The 23481-nt window shown below is 44.9% G+C and overlaps 1 protein-coding gene across 2 annotated transcripts in view; it reads left to right on the forward strand.

Annotated features, from left to right (window-relative positions):
* Positions 1–23481, forward strand: part of PLA2R1 (phospholipase A2 receptor 1) — a 1951179-nt gene that overhangs the window by 1315845 nt on the left and 611853 nt on the right. For both annotated transcript variants that reach the window (XM_069616352.1, XM_069616351.1), the window contains one exon: positions 6600–6664. In XM_069616352.1, the coding sequence (XP_069472453.1) occupies positions 6600–6664 (65 nt within the window). The remainder of the gene's footprint in view (positions 1–6599; positions 6665–23481) is intronic.

Below are 23481 nucleotides of genomic sequence, written 5' to 3' on the forward strand. Positions count from 1 at the left end.
TCGGAAACGGTGCTCTGTACAGTCCTTCTCGACCACATTAATGTTTTGCCGATTTCAAGCAACCGTCTCATGTGTGAAGGGGCTGAAATCTGGGAAAAGGAGTGGGGTGTCCAAATGTCATTATTCTCTGCTTTAATGGTGAATCCTACACATTGCCTGGATGTATCAAATGCATGACATTAGGTGCCCATGTTAATGACTAGATGTCTGAGAATTACGCCAGACAGTATATACATCAAGCATGGTTAAATCTAAAATTGCATAACAGACAGAAGCAATCCAAACAACATTAGAACCCTGGGTGGGGGTGCTAGCAAATCGTGGGCTGTATCCTCTGTTATAATCCTGCCTTCTGAGCTCCCATAGGCCGTGCGCATCTCCCCCTCTTCCTCACTTGCTCCACCCGCCTGCCGCATACAGGCGGGTGCTAATGGCTAAGTAATTTACAGGAGAAAGATATGTTTTTCCTTTTATTTTAAATGTACATAGCCATTAGCACAGGCCTGTGGTTACTCGCGGGTGCTAGTGGCGATATCCAGCTCTGCAGTGGGCCTACCCTGTCGGTAACGGCACCACCGCCTGCGTTAAGGGACCCTTACTTCAGTCAGGGCCTGAACTTGGGTGGCAGGCAGTTACCAGCAGGGTCGTCCCACCACCTCAGGGTATATCACCTCAATAATGTAGTGGTACCAAAATAAAGGAATGTCCAACCAAGATTATATAAAAATAGAGTATTTCATTAAACAAGCAAAAATGAACCCAATTAACAATACACTATTAGCACACCCATGTGAGGGAAAACACAGACAAAGTAGACTTTAAAGTAAAGGGCACTTTGGGTTATAAGGCAGGGACTGTCTTTCAAAGATTTCAGCAGCAAAATGTTAAGTTCATGAAGATGTCATTCACAAAGTAGAGAAGTGGGGCATACAAGTCACTTGGGTCCTTTAAGGCAGACTATGCCCTCTTCAAATACCTTATGTTCTTGACTTTGAGGCTCTGCATCATTGAGCCAGCCTTATAGGAGCTTCCTGGTGAAGTGATTTGGATTGGGTTGGGGAGCTGGTTGATTTGGCCCACATGAGGTGTGATCCAAACAGCAATGGCACCTGGCACGAGCAAACTTGGGACAGATAGGCAATGCCAGGTCCCTATAGCTCAAGTGTTTGAGATGGGAACCTAGGCCTAGGGCAGTTCCTTGACTTCTGGGATACCCAGTCCAGTCCTTCCTTCTACCCCTGACAACCACAAACATGTATAGAGGAGAATTGCAGAGGTTCTGTCACCTTCAGTGGCAATATTCTGGGTACCAGTGGCTCAGTTGCAGTAGGCCTTGCCTACACAGCAGTCTCGTCCCAAATGTGATCTTGGGATGGTGGGGCAAAGAGCTGTTGACTACCTTGGAGCCTTCTATTCTATGGCAGAGAACTTTGGAATAGACTGCATCCCCAACAGAGATCTAGGAAACGACTTCTTGTCTTGAAGTCCAATAATGAATCAACTAAGTTGTCCGCATATAAAGGCAAAATACTACAGTAGCTTTGACCAGAAAAATCCTGTTGTCTGGGTTCGAATCCAGGCTACAGGTAACAGGTGTCCTTTGCCTTCTAAAGTCGTAACTAGAGTGTTTAGTCTGCAGGAAGTCGGGCAGTGGCAGGAGGTTGAGGGAGCCCTAGCAGAATACAAGATGCTGGGGCCCTTCTCTGGACTAAACCTCTCCTCTGGGATACTCTAACTCCACCCCGTTGCTCTGTCTGCCTACTTAAAAAGGACTGCAGTAATCAGCACCATGGCAGGACTGTTTTTACCCCATTAAATGCCAAGAATGAGTATGTTCATCCTTTTTGCATAGACTTGCATAATAGCCTGGCACTTAAAGCACCGGTTCACAGGGGACCAGCCCGAGAGGCTTCCTGCCCCTGCCTGTCTCAGGGGGATCAAAAAGGAAGCTTCCTGGGTAGGGTACCACATGGTTGATGTGGGTACCCCCAGCCCTGGCATGATTGAATCACCTCACCATGCTGGAAAAATGTGGATGCCAAATTCTGTGGCTGTATAATTATATATCCTCAGTAGGCACCATGTCTTAACTAGACATGGCTTATATTTTGAGATTAGAATGCCAGTAGGCATGTAGGTACACAATTATCATGTTTTGAACCAAAGGTCCAGACAATAAAAAGCCACCACTGCCTGTTGGAACTTTGTGTTACAACAGCTGTTCAGTAAAGCACATGTGACCTTTCACCCTTCCCTGCTGCCACTGAAGGGCAACTGCTGGAGATGTCAGGAGACTGTCACAGAAAAAGGTACCTGAGTTCACTATGTTTTTGGCATGGAGCATTATGAAAGGGGGGTCTGATTAGCAGGCTTCCCTTCAGAAATGGAATTACCTACATAAATGTATTGCTAAAAAGAACACAGCTTGGCCTATTTAACCCCCGACACAAGGATATCAGAGAAAAACCCAACTGTGAGGTTTCAAAGTTCAGATTGAGGCGTGTCCACCAGCAGAATTGTCATACTGCACATTCATCAGAGCCCACTGCTGCTACATTTGAACTTGCATCACAGGCATAGTCTGAAACAATAGAGAGATTTAACTGCAATTTAACTGACAGTAACATTAAACTGTTGGCTGAATAGGTCATTCTGTTGAACCATAATACCACAGAAACAATCAACAAAAGGCTGCTGCTACTTTTGAACACCTTGGGGTAAAATTGTGCTAGATTATCACATAAGAACTGACCACAGGATCCCTCATGATAGCAGTAGAATACTAAAGCCTGTGTGCAAAGAAAGGTCTGACACTTTGCTGATCTAGTTTAGAATCACACAAAATAGGTTTTGATACCTTTTATAAGACTAGCTGAAAATATTATCCTGCGATTGTACAATACATTCGATTTCAATGCCCCATAGATTTCTTCATCAGATGGTAGCCACAAAGCCTTTAAACGTGACTACATCTTATAAAGTTTGGAATTCATTTAGAAAATGAATGATAAGATATGATATGATAGTTTATTTATATAGCGCATATACACAATGTGTTTCAAAGCGCTCCAAGGCAAGGGAGGGAACAAGGGAAAATACTATCACATACAGGCCATGAACAGTAAGGATGTGAAATTATCTATCATACTCGGCCTGATGACATTTCAGATAGTGCAAGTGCTAAGACATAGATAAGGAACGGAGGGGGATAGTGGGAAGGAAATGGAAACAGACAGGCGACTACCGTACTAGGCCTGACAACATTTCTGGTAGAGCTGGAGGAAAACAAAAGGTGAGGTAGAGGGGTGCAGAAAGGGAGGGGAGGAACAAAACAAGCGACTATCGTACTAGGCCTGACAACATTTCAGAAAGTGTTGGGGGTGGGAGGAACAAGTAAGGGGATGGGGGTGGAGACAGACGAGGTTGCTATCATACTAGGTCCAGGGACAATTCTGATAGAGTAAGTGCATAGAAGAAAGTAAGGGGAGGAGGGGAGGAGCTAGGAAAAGGGAGAAAGGGAGAGGAGGAGAGACCAGAGAGTAAACAGTCAAAAGAGTGGAGAATCAAGAGGGGAGAGCGAAAACAATTGCAGAAGTCATTAGTAACACATAATGTCGCAAGCCAGGATACAAGATGAAGATGGGAACAACATGATTCAGGGCCACCATGAGTACAAGATGCAAAGGAAGTACAGCATGAGAGTTGAGAAAGGGTGTTGCACTGTGAAAGAATGAAGTCCATAAAATTCAAGTCCAGCATTGGCCACAAGACGGTGATGGTCAAACCAGAATGTATCAGGACATACTCCTGCAGAAGTATGCTAGCGGGGGAGTGAGGGGAAGCAGGGTGGAAGAATCGAGCAAAACAGGCAACACCTGTGTGCAAGAAGGATGGGGGGCACAAGGAAACATCACGGTGGAATCGCAGGGGGTTGGGATGGCCTGTGGGGACACATGTTGGTGCATGCTTACCTGCTGTCTGAGCAGGGGGTCGGGCCCTGGGTCCCCCTGGTTTGAACAGGAATTGCCCTTTTCTTCGTTAGCCCTTCGCTTCGGACGCCTGTCCAGAGGCGCCCTTGATCTAAGAGTTAAGAGCAGGAAGGAAGAGGCAGGGCTAAGAAGGTGGGTGGTGCTTAGGCCAGGTGACCTAGATCCACTTGCACCTGCTCCCCATCTGCAAAGGAAAAGAGGCTGAAGGGCTCCTTAAGTAGGGAAAAAGAGTGGCACCCAGTAACGCACCAGGTGGGCGGGGCTTGCTAAGTGGGGACAAAGAGCGACAACCTGCAAGGCGCCAAGTGGGCGAGGCTTAGGCCAGGTGACCTAGATCCACTTGCACCTGCTCCCCATCTGCAAAGGAAAAGAGGCTGGAGGGCTCCTTACACAGGGAAAAAGACCACCAACCAGAAAAGCACAAGGTGGGCGGGTCTTGCTAAGTGGGGAAAAAGAGCAGCAACCTGGAAGGGGCCATGTGGGTGGGGTTTAGGCCAGGTAACCTAGATCGACTTCACCTGCTCCCCATCTGTCCAAATGCATTGGACACTGAAGAATACAGGGACTTTGGGAAGCACCCAACTAATACACGGTTAGCATTGATCCGACTACTTCCTGACTGATATAAAACCTGTTCAAGAGAGCTGTGGTTTACAACACATCTTTTGACTCTACAGAATAAATTATTAAGTTATCGAAGGAGTTACTGATGTGTTTCTATGTGCTTACCATCCACACAAATATAGTATTCTGTGTATGATCAATCAATTGCACATTAGGTTTCAGCAATGTAATGAAGTGTTTTCTTTTAGCATTAAGCCCTGCATTCAGGGGCTGGTTTGCCCAGTAATGGCACACCAGCCCCAGCCTTACGCAGGCCCGAGCACAGCAGCTCTTGCTGAGGCCCCAGGACCATGCCCAAACGTGGGAGATAATGCTATTAGTACCCTGTGAAATTGCCCAAGATGCCAAACACTTTGAAGGGTAATAAGTGTTTTGCATACTTACATAGTTTACTCTTTCAATGGTGGCCATGTAGAGTGAATGTGAGGTTGAGAGGTGAAGCAGTGAGGCGGGAGAGGACAGGTAAGTTGGGGAGGAGTTGGTGTGGAGATCAGGGTAACCAGTGGATGGAGGGTGTGGGGCCAACAATGGGAAGCCATTCGGGCGAGGGCAGAATGAAATATGGTGGACCTGGGGGAGAGGCACAGATGGCCAGGGAATAATGTGGGCAGTTAAAGGCAGATTCTACCCCCATTCCTGGCCACCAGATTGGCTGGAGTCTCTCCCTTGGGTGCTAATATATTATGATGACCCTCATACCATTCTAAGAGGTGTGCCTTGGCTGCTCGTCCACAACTAACCTAGCCGAGCAAAGGATATTTAAAGCGGACCAAAGCCTGCCTATATTGCCAAGGTATCGCCTCAGGCACTTCACACAGTTTATGGCGTGATTCTTAATCAAATATACTAATCGAGGAAGTCAAAGAATACAAGTAAACGCCATAATCCATCTTTCGATGTTTACAGACTTTGGTTTTGCTGCTTTGACCAGATTAGTATTTAAATAGTAAGCCCCGAGCTGGGGGGCAGTACCGCTTCAGGTAATGCCCGGGGGACCATATTTACAGGCCCGGGGCATTACCTGAAGCGCTAATGCACCCCCAGAGAGGGGCTTATTCCTTTTAGTACCCTGGAACGTTGGACGAGGGTACTGCTAGATTCTTTGAGGAAGTTGTGGAATGCTGACTTCATGTACCCTTGCCATGGCCGCCATTGCCCACACACTAGTGTTCCCGGCACAGAAGGACAGAGAGGTGCAGGTAAGTGGAAGTGAGGTAAGGGGGTGAGAGGAGATGTGGAAAACGGGGTTGGGAGTAGGGGGTTGGGGACGTGGGGGAGCGCACAATTACCAGTGATCCAGCAGCGGAAGATGGCGGCCTCCAGCTCTCAGGAGGCTCGGAGGCGGGGGCTATACTGTGTGGTAAAGCCGAGTCTCCTCATTGGCTGGCCACAACCCCGCCGGGTACTTATTTGTTTTTACAGCTTTGGACAGAGGGCTATGGAGAAACGGATGGCATCATTGTTGTGCTTTTTAATGGATTTACATAGGCCAAATGTTTGGGCCTTCTCATTTGTTGTCCCTGCTTCTCAAGGAAACCTGTCAGTTCTTAGCTTAGCTACCAACCTGAAAACACACGACAAACTAAATGTGGATTCTGCATTCACACATCGGGCCTGTGTATTATTGCTGGACAGGATTGTCACCAAAAATGCTCTACAGTGCCAACCTTCATGAAGTAATGAATTCAATGGTGCTGCCCAATACTTACATGGGCACCCACACAGGTAAAGTCAGGTGGTACCTCTTGACATGAGCCAGGATGTCATTCTAGCATGCAGTGCTTAACGATCGATCTTCTGCAATGCTAAGTATTCATTCTTGCCCTGATAGGAGGGTAAATCTGTGTGGCATCACGCAAGCAGTGGATCAGATTAATCATTGCTGTGTGCTCCGTCTGGCTATTAGTAGCCTACATATTAACAATACAATGCTTATGAACCTGCTTTTTTTGTTTATAATACATATATATATATATTTGTTTGTAGTTCTCAAAACACCAGAGAAACTGGTGGATTGGATTACTGGCAGAAAACCCTGGTGATCAATTCCGGTAAGGTTGAAGAGATTGAGATGTTTTTATGTGTATGATTTGGGAAATGATGGTGTATAATTGCAAATGGTGGCATATTTTGTTTTGCCTATGATCATTCAGGTGGCAAATGTGTATGCCAGGATTACGAAAATAACTTTCACGACGGTGCGGATGGACACACATACAGCATACACACTCGCTTATGTTCCGTAGTGGCGTAATGTGACTGAAAGGCATAAAAGGCTGGAGTACGGCTTTAACGCCTTTCAATCGCGCCACATATTCAATTATGTGTATGGCGGAGAGGAGGGGTGGAACGTAACTTGTGTTTCCGCTCCCTTCCTTCCTCTCTGCATACAAATGCTCCAGCATTTGCGCTGGCATGGATTTTTATGCTGGCGCAAATGCTGGAGCTCCCTATTGGGTCCGCCTGCTTTATGCAAAATCATAAAGCAGAAGATCCCATAAGGATCCATTGTACATGTTCCCTGCCATGCTGACATGGCAGGGAGCCTGTACAATTATAATTAAATGCTGCACAACATGTTTGCATGTCAGACAGCATTTATTCGGTGTGCGCAAGGTAAGAAGTGTTCAAAATGAACATTAACCGCTGCCCGACATGCTTGCATGTTGGCCAGCATTTAATTACAATTGTGAGTGTTGCTTGCCACCAGCAGCGATCACAATTAAAGCTAAATGCTGCCTGGCAGTGTCTACTCACTTTGCACAGTGTAGTGCAGAAGTGCATAGCAAGAGGTGTCATACACGTGGGTAAACTGCCTTTTGCCCATTACGTTTATTTATTTATTTATTTTGTTGCTTACATAGCGCGCCAAGCCCTAAGGCATCTGGGCCCTTTCTTACAGACAAGGTTACAGTAGTTACTCTGGTTGCAGGAATACAATGGTCAAAGAGCATGTTAAATACATTTGCACTTCGCCATGCAAAGGATGGAAATTTGGCGGCGGGGAGTCACCTACGTGAATGACAACATGTAATGGCTCTCACCGCCAAATTAGTAATTTCTTTCAAATGAGCTCACAATGATTAAGACACATAGTTTGTTTTGCTACCCAGTAAATCGAATGGACAAACAATACAAATCAGTTCTGGCTTCAGGTTAATTTTCATAGTGATAAATGTGACCAAATTTGGTCACCTATTTCCATTATTTTTGCATTCAGTTGGACCAACTTGGAAATATGATTTTGTACATAAGACATGTTTTGACATCAAGTTAAAACACATCTCAATAACAAATATATTCAGGTTTAGTTAAGTTTGTGTGACTTGTATCAATCAAGCAACAATTACCACCAGCGTTAATACTGCTTTGTTTTTTTTTTAATTTAACACTTTTTATTGCTCGGTATTAAGCATTCTGTCTAAGGAGCCCAGGTTTAACTTGGTTTCTGTTTAGCCATTATGAGCCCTCTTATAGTGGTAGTCTGTGATCTTTTTCAACTTGTAGTTTTAGAAAGATTAATTGTAAGCTTTGTAATTAGTTGAGATACAGTACATTTCTGAAATCTAATACTAACAGACAGCAGAAAGTTCCATAAAATTAAAAATTCAGAAAAGAAAATGTTCATCATTCATTAAACACAAACGGGTTAAACAGTACTAATTTGCCAACATTAATTAAACAATAAGAATAGTTGTATGAGATAACTTTTATGTCCATGTTAAATTTGACAAGTGGTCATGCCCCTTTTTCCACCTCTAGCCCCACTCCTTTTCCCTTTCCTAAAAATGTGAGAAAATTTGATATACATTTGATACAAATGTGATATAAATATGATATAAATTTGATATAAATGTTGTTATAAATTTGATATAAATCTATACGAATCCCCAAAATAATTGATCGTCATCGTTGTGTATAAATAGATTATGTAATTACCCCCATATTTATGATTGCAACCAAAAATAACCCTATAAATGTAATATCACTTTATCAACCAGCAACATCAAACTTTGCATTGCACACACCTACACAAAAGCCCAAACCACTGGCTTTGGCAACACCTGTTCTTTAAGGATTGGACCCCAGCGGCTCCTCCTGGGATGCCGCTGTCCACATCCCCACCCATGCCTCAATAACCACTTCACTTTAAAATGGAATAGTGCTCTCACAGCTTACCCCTGAAAGCCTCCCAAGTCCCGGGCCATGCAGTCATTCCCGGCAGTAAAACTGATCATAGTGGACGTAGCACATCTCGAGTTCAATTCACAGCTTCTTCACTAAACTATACTGGGTGATCTTGTGCACATCCCCTAATCTCCCGGGATCGCCATTCTGCTCTCTTTCAAAACACAATGAGCCAGCAAACATGCTCTAAATCACCCATAGGGACTACATTAGGACATGTATGGGCACAAACACATATATAGTTTTTATTTTGTTTTACTCCTGCCTGTGGTCTGGCTGCATGCATCCAAATTAGATTGCAGTTCATTGCACTCATGAATTTATATTGTTTGGAAGCAATTGAAGTACTTACATGTTATCTGAACAACAGATATGCACTATATGAAAACAGGTGGGCTGCTGCGAGCCATTGGATGCTGACAGGGGCTGGTGGACCCCTGACCCTCACCTTGGTGGGTAGATGCATCTGCTGAAGCGGTCGGTGACTGACGAATGGGCCCCTTCAGGTCCTCTCCATATTTCATCCACCTGGGGTTGATAGAGTATTGCCCGGTGTCCAGTCATAATTTCGAAAACATAATTTCGAAAGCCAAAAAAGTCGAATCAAAAATGTCGAAAAAAAAAATGTCGAATTGTTTTTTTTTTCGATATTTTTTTTTGGGCTCTAGTTTCTGTGAAAAAAATAGGTAAAAATAAAAAAAAGGGGGGGTTGGGGGGTGAACCCCCCCATTTCGAAAAAAAAACGTCATTAAAAAAAAATTCGACATTTTTTTTTCGACGTTTTTTTTTCGACTTTTTGACTTTCGAATATTTTGTATTCGAAATTATGTCTATGAACCAGTATGCCCCATTGAGCTAGGTCATGGGATACCGATGTTTTGTCATCACAAAACAAACAGCACCTTGCCGGAGGACGCTCCAAGTAACGGAATCTGCTGTGAGCTTAGAAGTGTGCCTTGACAGATGGATATGATTCGCCGGGAGGGTGGAAAAGGGCTAGGGAAGGGGAGGGCAGAAGGCTGTGGATCTAGGGGTCCAGATGCATAAAATGACCTGGGAGCGTGAAAGTGACTGCTGTAGATGATCCATGCGGCTGACACTGCCCTACACCACCAGTGTTTCATAGGCACTGTCCTGTTTGCTTACAGGTTGCTAACTCTTCCTCAGCCCTCCCAATCTTTCAGATGCACCCACACATGGTTTTCCCAGGGCCATCTCCGCTCGAGCCCTACTAGCCTTTCAGCAGACCGATACAAATGAAGTGAAGGCCCCTGAAACAAGGCATGACCTAAAATGTGTAAAATCCATATTGATAAATTGATGCTGTTCATTTGTCGGATCCCCTCTCGGATCCCTCTGACAATGTCAAATCCAGGCTCCCAGAGATGGATCTCATCTGTTGTGGCCGAGAAAGAAGTGTTTTCTTTTGCTTGCAAAGATTTCAGAAGCATGGGGCTGCAGGTGGCCAGTTGGGATGGCGCCGGTGGTTGTACTTAAATGCTCAGTACTTCACAGTACAGACATAATCTGTCTTGGGAAGAAAACCAAGCCTTAAAATCGTTAGCTGAAAATAAAAACATAGTTATAAAATCAGCTGATAAAGGCAGGGGAATAGTGGTGATGGAGAGACAAGGATATGAAAAGATGGTATATACCCTGATTAACAACACTAATCACTACGCCAAAGTTCGCTTTGATCCGACTGACGGCCACATGACAACCCTACAAGATTTGTGCACACAAGGCATCGAGGCAGTTTTCCCGACTACAGAAGAGGCATGTTTTTTGACTCAAAGGGAATGTAGGATACCTACAATATATGCCCTACCAAAAGCGCATAAAAACTGCACTGATCCTCCCGGTAGACCTATAATTTCATTGTGTGGCTCTATATTGAACTGGTTGGTAAATATATAGAAAAGACCATTCACAAACTAGCAGAAGAATTCACATCTTTTTTAAAAGACACCATGGCCACAATTAATCATCAGGAAGGATTGCCAATAGGGGATGACTCTAACCTCCTGGTTACATTAGATATCACAGCTCTGTACACGAATATACTGCAGTAGGAGGCGCTGGCATGTGTAAAACGCAAATTGAATAGTAGTCCCATACCACCCGATATACTAACTGACTTTATATTGAGCCTCCTGGAAATTGCCTTGTGCAATAATTTCTTCCAATTCTTGAATGAAATGCCACGGGAGCAGCCTTTGCCCCCAGCTTGGCAAATATTTACATGGCTGAATTTGAAGATCAATTTGTCTATCACAACAATCCTTTTGGATAATGTGTTTCCAATTGGAAACGGTATATCAATGACATCTTTTTCATTTGGAAAGGCAGTCAAGACCATCTGAATGCCTTCCTGGTTTGGTTGAATGAGAGCAATTCCAATCTGATCTTCACAGGTCACTCCGATCACATACAACTTCCTTTTTTGGACTTCATCATTTCACACCAGCAGGGATACATATATACATCTCTGTACAGAAAGGAAATGGACCGTAACACTTTACTGGAGTACTCCAGTCAACACCCTTATTCCCAAAAGGATCTTTTGCCTTATGGGCAATTTCTTCACATTCAGCGTAATTGTACCAATCTAGCTGATTACGAAAGACATGCAAACATCTTGGGTGACAGACTCCGGCAGAGAGGTTATCCTCGCAAATGGTGAAGAGATCAGCAAAAAGTGCACGATGGACACAGAGGGAACATCTTTTGAGTCCAAGGGAGAAAAAAACGGATACAGACCGTCTGGTGTGTGTGACCACGTTCTCACCCCAAACGGTCCAGATTAAAAAAATAATCAAGAGGCACTGGAACCTAGTTACCAGCAATGGGTACACCAGTGGCCTCCCTCTTTTTGCCTTAAAAAGACCTAAGAATTTGCCTGATCACCTGGTACAATATAGGTTACAATCTATTGGAACCAACTTTGCACAGAACAGTCTTCGAGCAGCTTAGAGTCACAAAAAAGAACAACTGGTGGGGCATTACCCTTGCGTTAAATGCAGTGTGTCATTTGACCTCCAAAACAACCAGCTTTAATCATGGGACTTTCAATTGGCAACTTCGCCAGTTTACAAACTGCCTATCATGTAATGTGATCTACGTGATGCGCTGTCCATGTGATCTACTATATATTGGAATGACTACAAGAAAAGTCTCCATTCACATCAGCGAACATAGATCACAAATTCGGACAAAATACATGGCCGCCCCAATAGTGCAAAATTTTGTCACGTGAAACCACACCGAAGAAGACCTACATTGGACAGTAATAGACCAACTGCCCCAGGATATCAATCAATATTCTATGCAACACAGAATGACTAGATTGGAGCAATGTTGGATTTTCAGATTAAAAACACATACAATTGGTCTGCACGAGGACATCCAGTGGTCTATGTTGCTATAACATTAAAATGATTGTTTGGTTGTAGAGCTTGGCTTTAGGTACCTAGGTCTTGGCCATTGAGAGAGGGCAACACAATGGAGATCATCCAATAAATATGAGACAAGGATGTGGGGCCATAGAACCCCCTCCCTTGTTCTCAGTTGTTTTCAGTATTATTACTTGCCTTGAACCATGGGGCTAGCCTTGGGGCAATACATCAAGGATGTCAGCACCGATTCCTCAGTGTGCTGCCTCTTGGTTGAGGGAGCACACTTTGGTGGCGAGCCTCGGTTGTGGTGTGCTGGTGTATCCTAAAATAGGTAAATCAGCATATAAGGTTGTGGCCCATTAAGACAGAACATTCCCACTACGTGTGACATAATACACACAGGACGCCGGCATTGGCCCCTCCTCCCGTTTTACGATCAGGACGTCTCCAGGAAATGTATTAAATGCTATGCCCGTTAAAGGTTGGGAGGGTGACGATTGCAGAGCACGGTTGCTAGGCGGAGACACTTATGTCAAATACGGAGTGGACCCTCAAAGAAATCGGTGACAATGGTCTGGTGTGGTCTGGTGTGTTTGTGTCCTTGAAGGTGTGGACAGACTCGTCGAGGGCGACAACCAGTTTGCCACCCCCGAGGGGGACGGGTAGACCACGAGTATGGTGAGGCGACAAGGACTGGGTGGCACACCGCCGACTGTGTTCCGTGGCAGCGCCATGGCTGTGCGGCCCCAGAGGCCAGCAACCAGTTTGCTGCCCTCCTGAGCCGTTGCTGGGCGGTGCTGTCAATGGCCAGCGGAGGTCGAGCAAAACAGGGACTAATTTAGCACTTGACAGCCGCGTGTTTGGCGGCAGTTGCAGAGGGACCTCCATGAGACAATGAATGATTCACGTGTCTCGGTCTCCATTTATTTGGAAAACCACGAAGAACAGTTCGCACAAGGAGTGATTGTCGGACAGGCAGCAGTGAGCCGGACCAACGAAGCAGTGCACATACATTTTTTGCCTGATGGGGAAACACGACCTGACCACCGACAGGTCTTGGGTTGAAGGTAATCGTAACTATGCCTTTAGAAGTTCCGTAACCATTTTGGTGACGGATAATGACACATATGCTCTCCAGGATGAAACGGGAGAGGTCTTACAACCAATATTGTTTCTTGCATCATTCACCAGCAGATAAAAGAATAATACTGACACAGACGCTCAGGAATTCAAGAGAAAGAGAGAACATTGCCTTGATTCGTTTTGATTAGTGACGGGAGGTCCCAATATGTGGAATCAGTCACCATCTTTCACATGAATCAATTCAAGAATCTGGCACATTTCTAGTTGATAGCAGCTATAGGTAAGCTATAAATGTGTCAATAGCCTTCAATAATGTAATAATTGGCCTAATAAGGAAATGCAAGATATTAGATAGAGACCATTTGGTGTTAACTCCATAATTGCTTCAGTGCATGTGGGTGCGGGGTTGATTCACCACTCAGTTGGGTTGGCAGTAGGGCCTTAGACAACCCTCCCTAAATAAATAGGAAATCAGCAAATCTTTATTATTTTTTTATTTTGTCACTACTTTTAGAGGAAGCCCAAATAGTGTCACGGCTTCAACAGACAAAGTACACGTTTATAGTTCTTATCAAACGTCAGTGTAGATTGCAGAATGTGCTTTAGTAATATATTTGTTTCATACACCTGTGCTTGCTTTTGTTTCTTCTTCTCTCCGCTCTCTCCCTGCAATGTTTTTCATCAACAGAGGTGACGGAGCTTGAAACACAGAAGAAACAACAAAATGGAACAATTGTCAATCAAATCCTATTACACACCAACTTGAGTTATTTTCTGTTAATAAGTGTAATTTTATATCTACATGTCCTGATGAGGCGCATGTTAACTGATCATTTGCCCGAAACTCGAATCGACAGCACCATAGTCACTGTGCCACTCAGAAGTGGACTATTACTTGGGCCACATATATATAAAAAATAACAAAAGAATGTGGTAATTGAATATATTGAAAACAATTTGAGACAATATATACCAGTTTTAGAATATTTTGATGCACTCAATGACTAGAAATATTGGTCAGCATCCAATAGTCTAAGAGATAGACTGGCTGTTCTTTTTCTATCTTAGAACATATGATAGATTGTATTTCGTTTTGCACAAATATGAATGATATTAGTTTGAATGGGTATGAAAGGGTATGAGATTAATTTTTTTTTGATACTCATGGTCACTAGTTGGTGTGGAGTTTTTCACATATTTCAGATTTTAACGATGGTTAATCATCTTTTGTAATGGTGGTTGTACAGATATATTTATGACGACATTGATGAGTTTACAGAAATAAGAAAATAAAATAAAATCGATTTATACATGTCTTTGTCTAGATTTATATCCTTTTAAGCAACTGTTTTATAGTGGAAGGGATTGTTGTTCTTATCGTTGGGTGTTTTGTACACCATAAATGCTAAGAGGGCTGGTATTTGTCAACTGACATTTATACCTTTTTGTATGCTGCAATGCTCAGTGACAGCTGAGTAAACAAAGGCAGAGGAAAACACCCATATGATCTGATCTATCTTTAGCTGCCCGGATCGCCCTGCTATTTGCAACTTTAACACAATACATTAGGAAGGAAAAGAAGCAGATGTTTCATTTGTATGTTGCCATTTGTGAATTCTGTTGTGTCAACAGACAACAAAACACATGGGGTTGCAGGATGTCTAGGGGTTGCTAATAAAACTTCAGAGGAAGGGATTGTATTTTAAAAAAGCGCCCACACGTGGTCACCGTGCAGGAGCCTGCCCCCTGCAGAGCCCTGAACAAGGCCTAAGGTGATTTTAACAAGATTATTGGTCGCAGACCTCAAACCTTACTTGCGAGCATATAAGGAAAAAGCAAGAGCTACTTGCTTTGCTAGTGCTTGATATTTTTCGGGCAAGTCTGGTGCTAATGCTTTACTGCCAGCAATCTTTTCCCTAACCCCAGGACTCACTATTCCCTATGCTCAGGCTCAGGTTCTGTTATTTTTTGCCGTTAGGCTTTTATGTTCGTCACCAAACTCTTAACAAACCAGAATGTGATTATGTTTGTGGCTGCTGCGACTCCACCCTTATCCAGGGTCATGCTGCACCGTGCCTTGCAATCTAACCCTTTCTGGAGCCTAGGGGTGTTTCTGTCCATGATGACACTAGTCAGCTCCATTTGTTATCCCCCACTTTGGGAATCAAGTGTATGCTGATTGCTGTGTTATGCAGAGCATGCTTTAATTTCCAAATGTGCAACATAAAAGCCTGCCGAGCAATGACAATGACTAATCCCCCTGACTATCATGAGAGGGGGTTCAGATTCTATTAAATCTTTAAAGGAGGTGAGTATTATGCAAAACAATATTTACTACTGACACATAGCAGCAAAGAAAACACTTTGTGAAACCAATAACCTTTTTATAGAAACCAGAAAAAACCCCGTATTCCATAGGAAACACAGGGAAAAAAACCCAGTCCATGATGTGGCTCAAGACAAGCCCTTGCAACCAATAAGCAGGGACCCAACCCCATAAAAGTCCCTTCCTCTAAACAAAACTCCTCTTCTGAAGCTGCACTCTGACGCCATTGCAAGCGAAACAGTCTACATCAACACCCTCAACTGATGATCAGCTCTGCCGCCCTCTTGTAAGATATCATCCAGAGAGCTTCAACGAATCTTCTTCCTTCAACTCTTCAACCCGAAGCTGTAAACGAGAAAACAAATTAGCACAGGTTGGGTGGGTGGGTGGGATAATACTCACCTCCTTGTATTTAATAGAATCTAAACCCCCTCTCACGACAGTGTGGCGGATAAGTCATTCTATGACACGACAAGGAGTCTTCATATTATACAACTTCAAAGCCCTTGCATTACATCAATTACAACCTTCACAATACTTCCATGATAAAATGTCTTCAATGTGAACCTCTTCAACCAGTCAACTGCTTTCAACATTTTGTTCAACCTCTCTCCAGAGGAAGCTATGAAAACTGAAAACCTCCTTTGGCTAGGAAAGCCCCAAAGGAAGCAATACCAATTCCAGGAAGTTAATAAATCCCCCAAAACCTGCATAGCCAGGGAGGTGGGAGATATATGCCAAAATGTTACCCTAGGAAGGCAGCTGAGAGGATCTGGAGATCATAATACCTTCACATTTCAAGACATTTTAAAACCTTGAAAACACATACAAATTACTGCATTGAGAAATGTTGGATATCAAATAAGAAAAACAAGCATTTATCTCTTCTATAAACAATGAAAAACTACCCCAATGAGGAGAAAAAATCCCCATGCCAAATCAAACGATCCAGACTGACACCCTTTAAAATGAAAAGAGAAACTAACAAACATTGACAACCTTAAGAACTATAGTATGACGGGATATGATGTGTTGTTTACAACCTGCCTACGACACAGAGGCCCCCAAGCTACTCTTCCGAGACAGTGGACACACCATTGTTATGGGCCACAAGAGGCACAATTTAGGACCCTATTAACCTTCTAAGAACTTTAAACTTGCGTGTAAGGGTAATCTTAATGCGGATGGACCTAAAGGCCTATCATATCAAAAGGCGTTGCCCACTTACTCCCCTTTGGACTAGCACTTGACCAACCAAAAGGCTGCTTCAAGTCCAGTAACAGTCCCACAAGCCATACCTCCCTTGAACCTTTCAACTAAACAAGGAATTGCTCAATAAATCCAATGACCAACCACTTGTATAGGAGGAGCAGAAAAGGATAGAAGTGTCAAACCAAACACAAGTTCACGAAGCAGACCTACACAGATAAATGAACCTGCTAAGCGGAGGCTGCCTAAGAACCCCTGATGACCACAGGGACCTCCGAAAGTACTCGAATGCAGCTAAAGAGGTAACAAGCGTCCAAGGAACACAATAGAAAAACACCCCGACCGGATCAGGACGTGAAGGTCCGCCGGGCCCGTGACAAGCCGTGATCGGATAGGGAGATGGCACGGGATACCTCCTGCTAGCTCCTAGAAAGCGGCAAACCACACCAGAGATGTGCAACAAGAAACCGCTAATAACAAAATGCTATCAACTTCCTACACACCTACCTCAGAACTCTGACCACCACGAGAAACCAGGGAAAACCAAGGACAGAGACCCTGCCCAAACTCAGGAGAACAACGGGCATCCAATTGTAAAACCTGACCTGCAACTGCAAGAGTGAGGAGAGAGAGAGCCAACTAGACAGCTGAGACGTTAGGTCAAAAGGATTGTCTACAAGAGGAAGCTTCTTTCAAACCAGGATGTCAAAGCTTGTTGCTATATCTGCCAGGACCTCCATGAGGTTCCCCTCAGTTCCATCCTAGGTCCCCTATTCCCAACTCTAATTTGTAATGGACCAAAAAACCTCTCTCCGTGACCCTCCCGGCAGACATAAGCCTGAGGTACGAAATGAGCTATAACCTGGCCCAGGGAACAATACCACTACTTGAGAGTGTGACACCTTCTAGTGAAAGTGTTCTTCCCACCACAGGTGTTGCAACACGCTGAACGAGAGGGAGCTGAAAAGATGGTCCACATGGAAGCGGAAGCCTCTCTGCTCCCTTCACTGACAACTTGAGTGACATCATTTCAAGTTTAAAAGAGAGGAAAGTCCCCTCCTGGTCTTTGCTAGTGTACCCACTGCGAAGGCTGGGTCTTTCCTCATTAACTAGAAAAAGATAAACAAACAAACCTTTCCCCGAGACAGGTAATCACTGGTACGCTACCTAGGGGAAGCCCCACAGGCCGTCAAAAAACCTAACAGGATAGAGGCAGAAACAGTGTCGAAGTGGACTCCCGTACCGGAAGCCGGGGAGAAAAGAAACCCTGATGAAAAGGAAAAACTGGAACTAACAGGAAAAAATGACCCTGAGGTCTAACAGATCCTCTAACTCCTAAGAAAGCTAATGTTCTTTATCATGAGAAAGCCGGCCAACCATCAAAAAGAAAAAATTGGGAATGTAAAACTCAATGACGGGATGAAACATTCTTGGGTTTCAGAACCAGGAACCTCGGTGTTGAGAAATAGGGCAAACTGTAAAGGTGGCTGGGATCTCGTCCAAAAAGAGGGGAGGAGGAGGAGGAGACAATTGACAAACAGCAATGAATCCCCATTGAAATTTCTGAAACATTTGTAAAACCTATAAATACACATTTGCGGAAATACCTGGAGTGGACCCTGCTCTGCCCACACCCTGATGGCACGAGGAAGAATGATATGCCCCTCGGGAAGCATACCACTGTGGGCGGATAGGAAGCTGGACAGACCAGCCGGAAGGCCGCACTGAACTTCACCTTGACTCATCTAAAATCCCAGGGGCAAAAACCTTGTTGAAATTTGATTGGACCTTATCAAGTACCCTGAGGTTATGCCCATATGTAGAGAGATCTTTAATTAACCTATCTCCAAACAGGTTACCCAGGGCCTTAGGCCCAACTTCATACTCTGCCAAGTGTAGCAGATTACAGTCAATGCGCATAAGAATATATTCGTGGCTTTCCCTGGAAATGTGCATTAGCTTTGCCGAGCAGGCATATTGATCTCTGCACCCAACCTCTGAGTGCTTGGACATCAACTGTGGAATTGGTGAGAGCAGCTTCTTCTGCCAATTCAAATATTAAAGCCAAAGGTCCCAACACATCAAAGATCCTATCCTGACAATCCCGAAGGACCCTATCAACCCCTCTACTAGGGTCTCTTCCCCTTGAGACAAAAAAGAACAGTAGTGAGTGATCGATATCAGGGGTACAGGCTACATTACCTGGAACAACAGGTCTTGGGTATTCAGAATGTAACTTGTTCCAATCCTCCTCAAGAAGGATGCCAATCCGCAAACCTTGGATGTTGGATGAGAGAGAGGGGTCAAAAAATGCAACCCCACTACCATCCACCAACAGTCCCTCAGAATTCTGGGATAAACCTACAGGGATACCCTTATTCCTACTCTTCTTAGGCGGGCAATCAGAACTAACTGAAGTATCTGCAGAGGAAAAGGGAAAAGGAGGGGCCTGACTCGAGGTAGCCGGCTAAGAGAGACCCCCCCATAGATTACGTTCCCAGACCCTAACAGGGGAATTAAAAGGAGAGGGAGACTTATACATAGGACTGAGCTGTGCTCTTAAATGAACACTTCCTATTGACCAAGGGGGGACTTGGATTCGAGCTGGGATGGAAATCAGCCACCCTTGCCATTACTCTATCCAAAGCCGAGGCTAGCGTTGAGTTCAAATCAAACAGGGCAGAGTCCACACAATCCTGAACCACCCTAGTTAACACCAGGAGGGCCGCTAGGGAAATCTCACCTGAACCCCCAGCCCAGCATCCTCCCCAGACCTTCCCGTTTTATTAGAAGATCTAACCTGGAAAGGAACAACAGCCAAAAGGAACCCCCGGGAACTTTTGGATGAAAACATAATGCAACAATCCGCGAAGCAAAAGGGTAATATCACTACCAAAAAATGATGTGAAAAAACGCAACCAGGGAGCACCTGGAAGCGAACAGGCTAAGGAACAGTCAAAAGAGAAATACAAATGTAAAGAGTGTGCATGCACCAAACTGTCCCTTAATAAGAACACATGGGTTGCAGTGAACTAATTAGCCAGCCGAGCAGGCAGTGAAACACTTCACCAAATTATTCATTGTACCAGGCTGAGCCTGGAAACCAAGCAGGGTAACAATAGCCCAAATATATGCATTTGTACTACAAGCCTGAAGGGTAGCTTGAAACCTGAGTCCTGCTATTGACAGACACACGCTGTAACCATTGAGCTATCAGGGCCTGTGACAATGGCTGCATGTCCATTCAAAAGAAAAAACAAGTAAACAGGAAGGCCCGCTATATATTCACCACTATTATACTGTACACTGAACACTTCTCTAGCAGCGTAACGCCGCTGAGCAGGCGCGACTACTTGAGGTTGAATGCTGCTCTAGCAGCGTAACTGCGCCAAACAGGCGCAAGCCACTTCGGGCTGAAAGCTGCTCTAGCAGCGTAACGGCGCCGAGCAGGCGCGAGCCACTTCAGGCTAAATGCTGCTCTAGCAGTGTAACGGCGCTGAGCAGGCACGAGCCACTTCGGGCTGAATGCTGCTCTAGCAGTGTAACGCCACCGAGCAGGCACGAGCCACTTCGGGCTGAATGCTGCTCTAGCAGCGTAACAGCGCCGAGCAGGCACGGACCACTTCAGGCTGAATGCTGCTCTAGCAGCGTAACAGCACAGAGCAGGCGTGGGCCACTTTGGGCTGAGAGATAAAGAAAAAAAACAGCATAGACCGCTGACTGGGCTCGAGCGGGAAAGCAATGCCGAGGAGTCAAGCAACAACGATGGACGGGGCGGGAGTGAGGGAAAAAACTCAGTGTCCCACAAAAGGCATAATGGAGGCAGAGAGGAGGCGGGGCTGCCCCTCACACCTTGCCGCCAGCGAGCGGGAGCCCTGGAAAGGCCTTTCCTACATGGAACGCTGAAATAGCGTTTGAGAAACACGACCGCTGAGAGCCAAGTAAACCAAGGTCAGCGGTCGCAATACAACAAACAACGTTCTATTGACACCTCTAATGCAAAATGCTTCAAAGAAACAATGAAACAATGTATCACTAAAAAACAGCAAAATACAAGAGTTACACAAGGGTACTTAGCTCATGCGTCAGTAGCAAAGAATGAGGAGTTGTGTTTAGAGGAAGGGCTTTTATGGGGGTGGGTCCCTGCTGATTGGTTGCAAGGGCTTGTCCTGAGCCCCATCTTGGACTGGGTTTCTTCCCTGTGTTTCCTATGGAATATTGTGTTTTTTCTGGTTTTTATAAAAAAGTTATTGGTTTCACAAAAGTATTTTCTTTGCTGATATGTGTCAGTAGTAAAGATTGTTTTGGATAATATGAAGCCTCCTTGTCGTATCATAGAATTATGGGGACCTCAACCTTACAAATGGGCCCATTCATTTTTCTTCCATCTCTTGCCCCGTGTCATTAAATGGAGGCTCACACCTCAGAGGGGGCCTGGAGACCGACTATGAAATTAGAAGGCTGAACTGTTTATTGAGAGCATCAGTCTACTGTGGGCTACGTTAGGCTTAGCGTCTTGTGCCTGGCAATTAACCATCCATTACTGACAGCTGAAAGTATCCCAGCGGGGCGGTAGCAAACGCTGATACTATAATGGAAAAGAAGGGCAAGTGTGCACGTGAGCTTGCCCACAAGAGCCCCTCTCAGAGGTCAGGCAGATGGGAAGTAAGGCATTGAGGAGTGCTTGGTGCTTCGTGCTGTTCATTCACGTGGTCCAACACAATAAGACAGTGGCATAACATAAAATGTGGGGGTCCCCTGTGAGCCATCTTGATGACCCCCTTATCTTGGCAACAAAGCATGGGCTGCATCACACTTAGGGTTAGCCCGGACCAGCACCACACACGCGCAATGGGCATGATGATCATGCTGCTGCCACGGCATGCTGCGTACTGCATTAGGTGAAAGATAAAAGTGTGTGTTGAATGGAACATTACATCTTTCACCCAGCGTGGAGAAAAAGAGGCTGTGCCTGACCTGAGGCACCCAAACATACCAGCCTCCTCTGTGCATAGCGGGTAATGTTATTCACAGTGATGATACCATGAGAAAACATGTTCATGATTGCTCTGCCAACATATACCGGTATCCCCATTGACGAACATACCCCTGTTGGTTTTGCCTTTATTGCATATGTGACACGGGCTTCTCCTGCAGAGAACCATTCCTTATTTCTTCTACCTGTGGGAATATTTTACCTCTGCTTCACCTGGCACTTACCTGCTCCATCTATTTTACATGATGAAAGCTTGCATTGCTGTGTTGTCCTGATTCGCCTTTTCCGTTTGCCCGCGGGAAGGCTGCACGGCTCATACTCAAGCTGAATTGCTCCGTGTGAGCAAAGTGGTAAAACGCTTATGCCGCGTGTGTGCCTATTTTATGCATGCAAGGGAAGTTCAGAGTGTTAGGGCTCATCGTTTCCACGCGGAAGAGGCTGCTTGGTGTTACCGTGCACTGCGTGAATCTGTTAATTCTGAGATAGAAGGAAGATAGTGGGTCTGGCGCAGCTGGAGGTGCTGGAGCTGACACAGCTGGAGGTGGTGGAGCTGTCTACCAGCTCTTGCCAGATGGCCGTCTTCCTTCTCTGGCTGGTCGTCCTGTTGCCAGCCCCAAAGAGGGCCTCTGCATGCAGCAACACTGTGTCGGCAAGTGCAGCCAGCTTCAGCTCTGCAAACTTTGGCTTCCTGAGCCAGACCTCAGGGAATCTGGATTTCCTACTGACAGACATATTTGCACTTACAGTTCTGGTGGATGGCAGCAGAAATGGGGGCTTTAAAGTGGATTGATTTTTCAAAACGCCCACCGCTGAGCTTCCTGCAGTGATGCTATTTCTGGTAATTCTGGCAATGGTAATTTGAGCACCAAGAATACCAGCACCGGAAATATCGGCACCATTGATTCCAGCAGTTTGGGTGCTGGTATCGCTATTTCTGACACATTTCCGCCGGAACCACTGGCACATTGCCAGTGTGCCGGTATTATCGTTGCTGGCACAGGCTGTGCGTGTGCCCAAGGACCTGTAATGTGCCAGTAATTCCGTCAGTCGACATGCCAAAAAACGGTAATATCGGCATGCCGGAATTAGCAGCTTTTTTCCAGGAAAATTGTAACGTGGGCCATTGTGTTTCACAGGGTTTGCCATTGGTGTCATGAGTGACGCAACAGCTAACGTCCTTCTTTGGTTTCTATTTTAAAGTCAAAGAAATTCACAGGAATAGCGATCTTCAAGGGAACGGGGAGATGCATAATTATGTGGATAACATCGAAGGCATTGTTACTGTTTGAAAAAGTGTGCATAAAATGTTTTTAAAAGACACCCTCGTATTTGCGAACCATGCAGAAACATGTCACTTCCATCGTCGAGGCCCAAAGTCTTGGGTGCATCAGAAGAAAGTGATTTGTAGGGAGCCAATAAAAAGTGATGGTGTTGTACTCAGCTGATAGGCACAGGAGCCTTAGAGCAGCTTGCTGGTCCTCTTCAAGTGTTATGTGGAGTTTTTCTCTGGTGTCTCCCAGAGCAGTATCTGTGCCTCTATCTGGTCTGAAGCCTGATTGCATAGATTTACAAATGAATTACCATGTCATGCATTTTCTTTAACCAAAGCATATATATTCATTGTCTAAATAATACAAGGGGCTTATTATTTGGTTGTTGTTATTTAATGAG

Source organism: Ambystoma mexicanum, chromosome 9, assembly GCF_040938575.1.
Source record: "Ambystoma mexicanum isolate Mex_15411 chromosome 9, UKY_AmexF1_1, whole genome shotgun sequence".
NCBI classification, from domain to species: Eukaryota; Metazoa; Chordata; class Amphibia; order Caudata; family Ambystomatidae; genus Ambystoma; species Ambystoma mexicanum.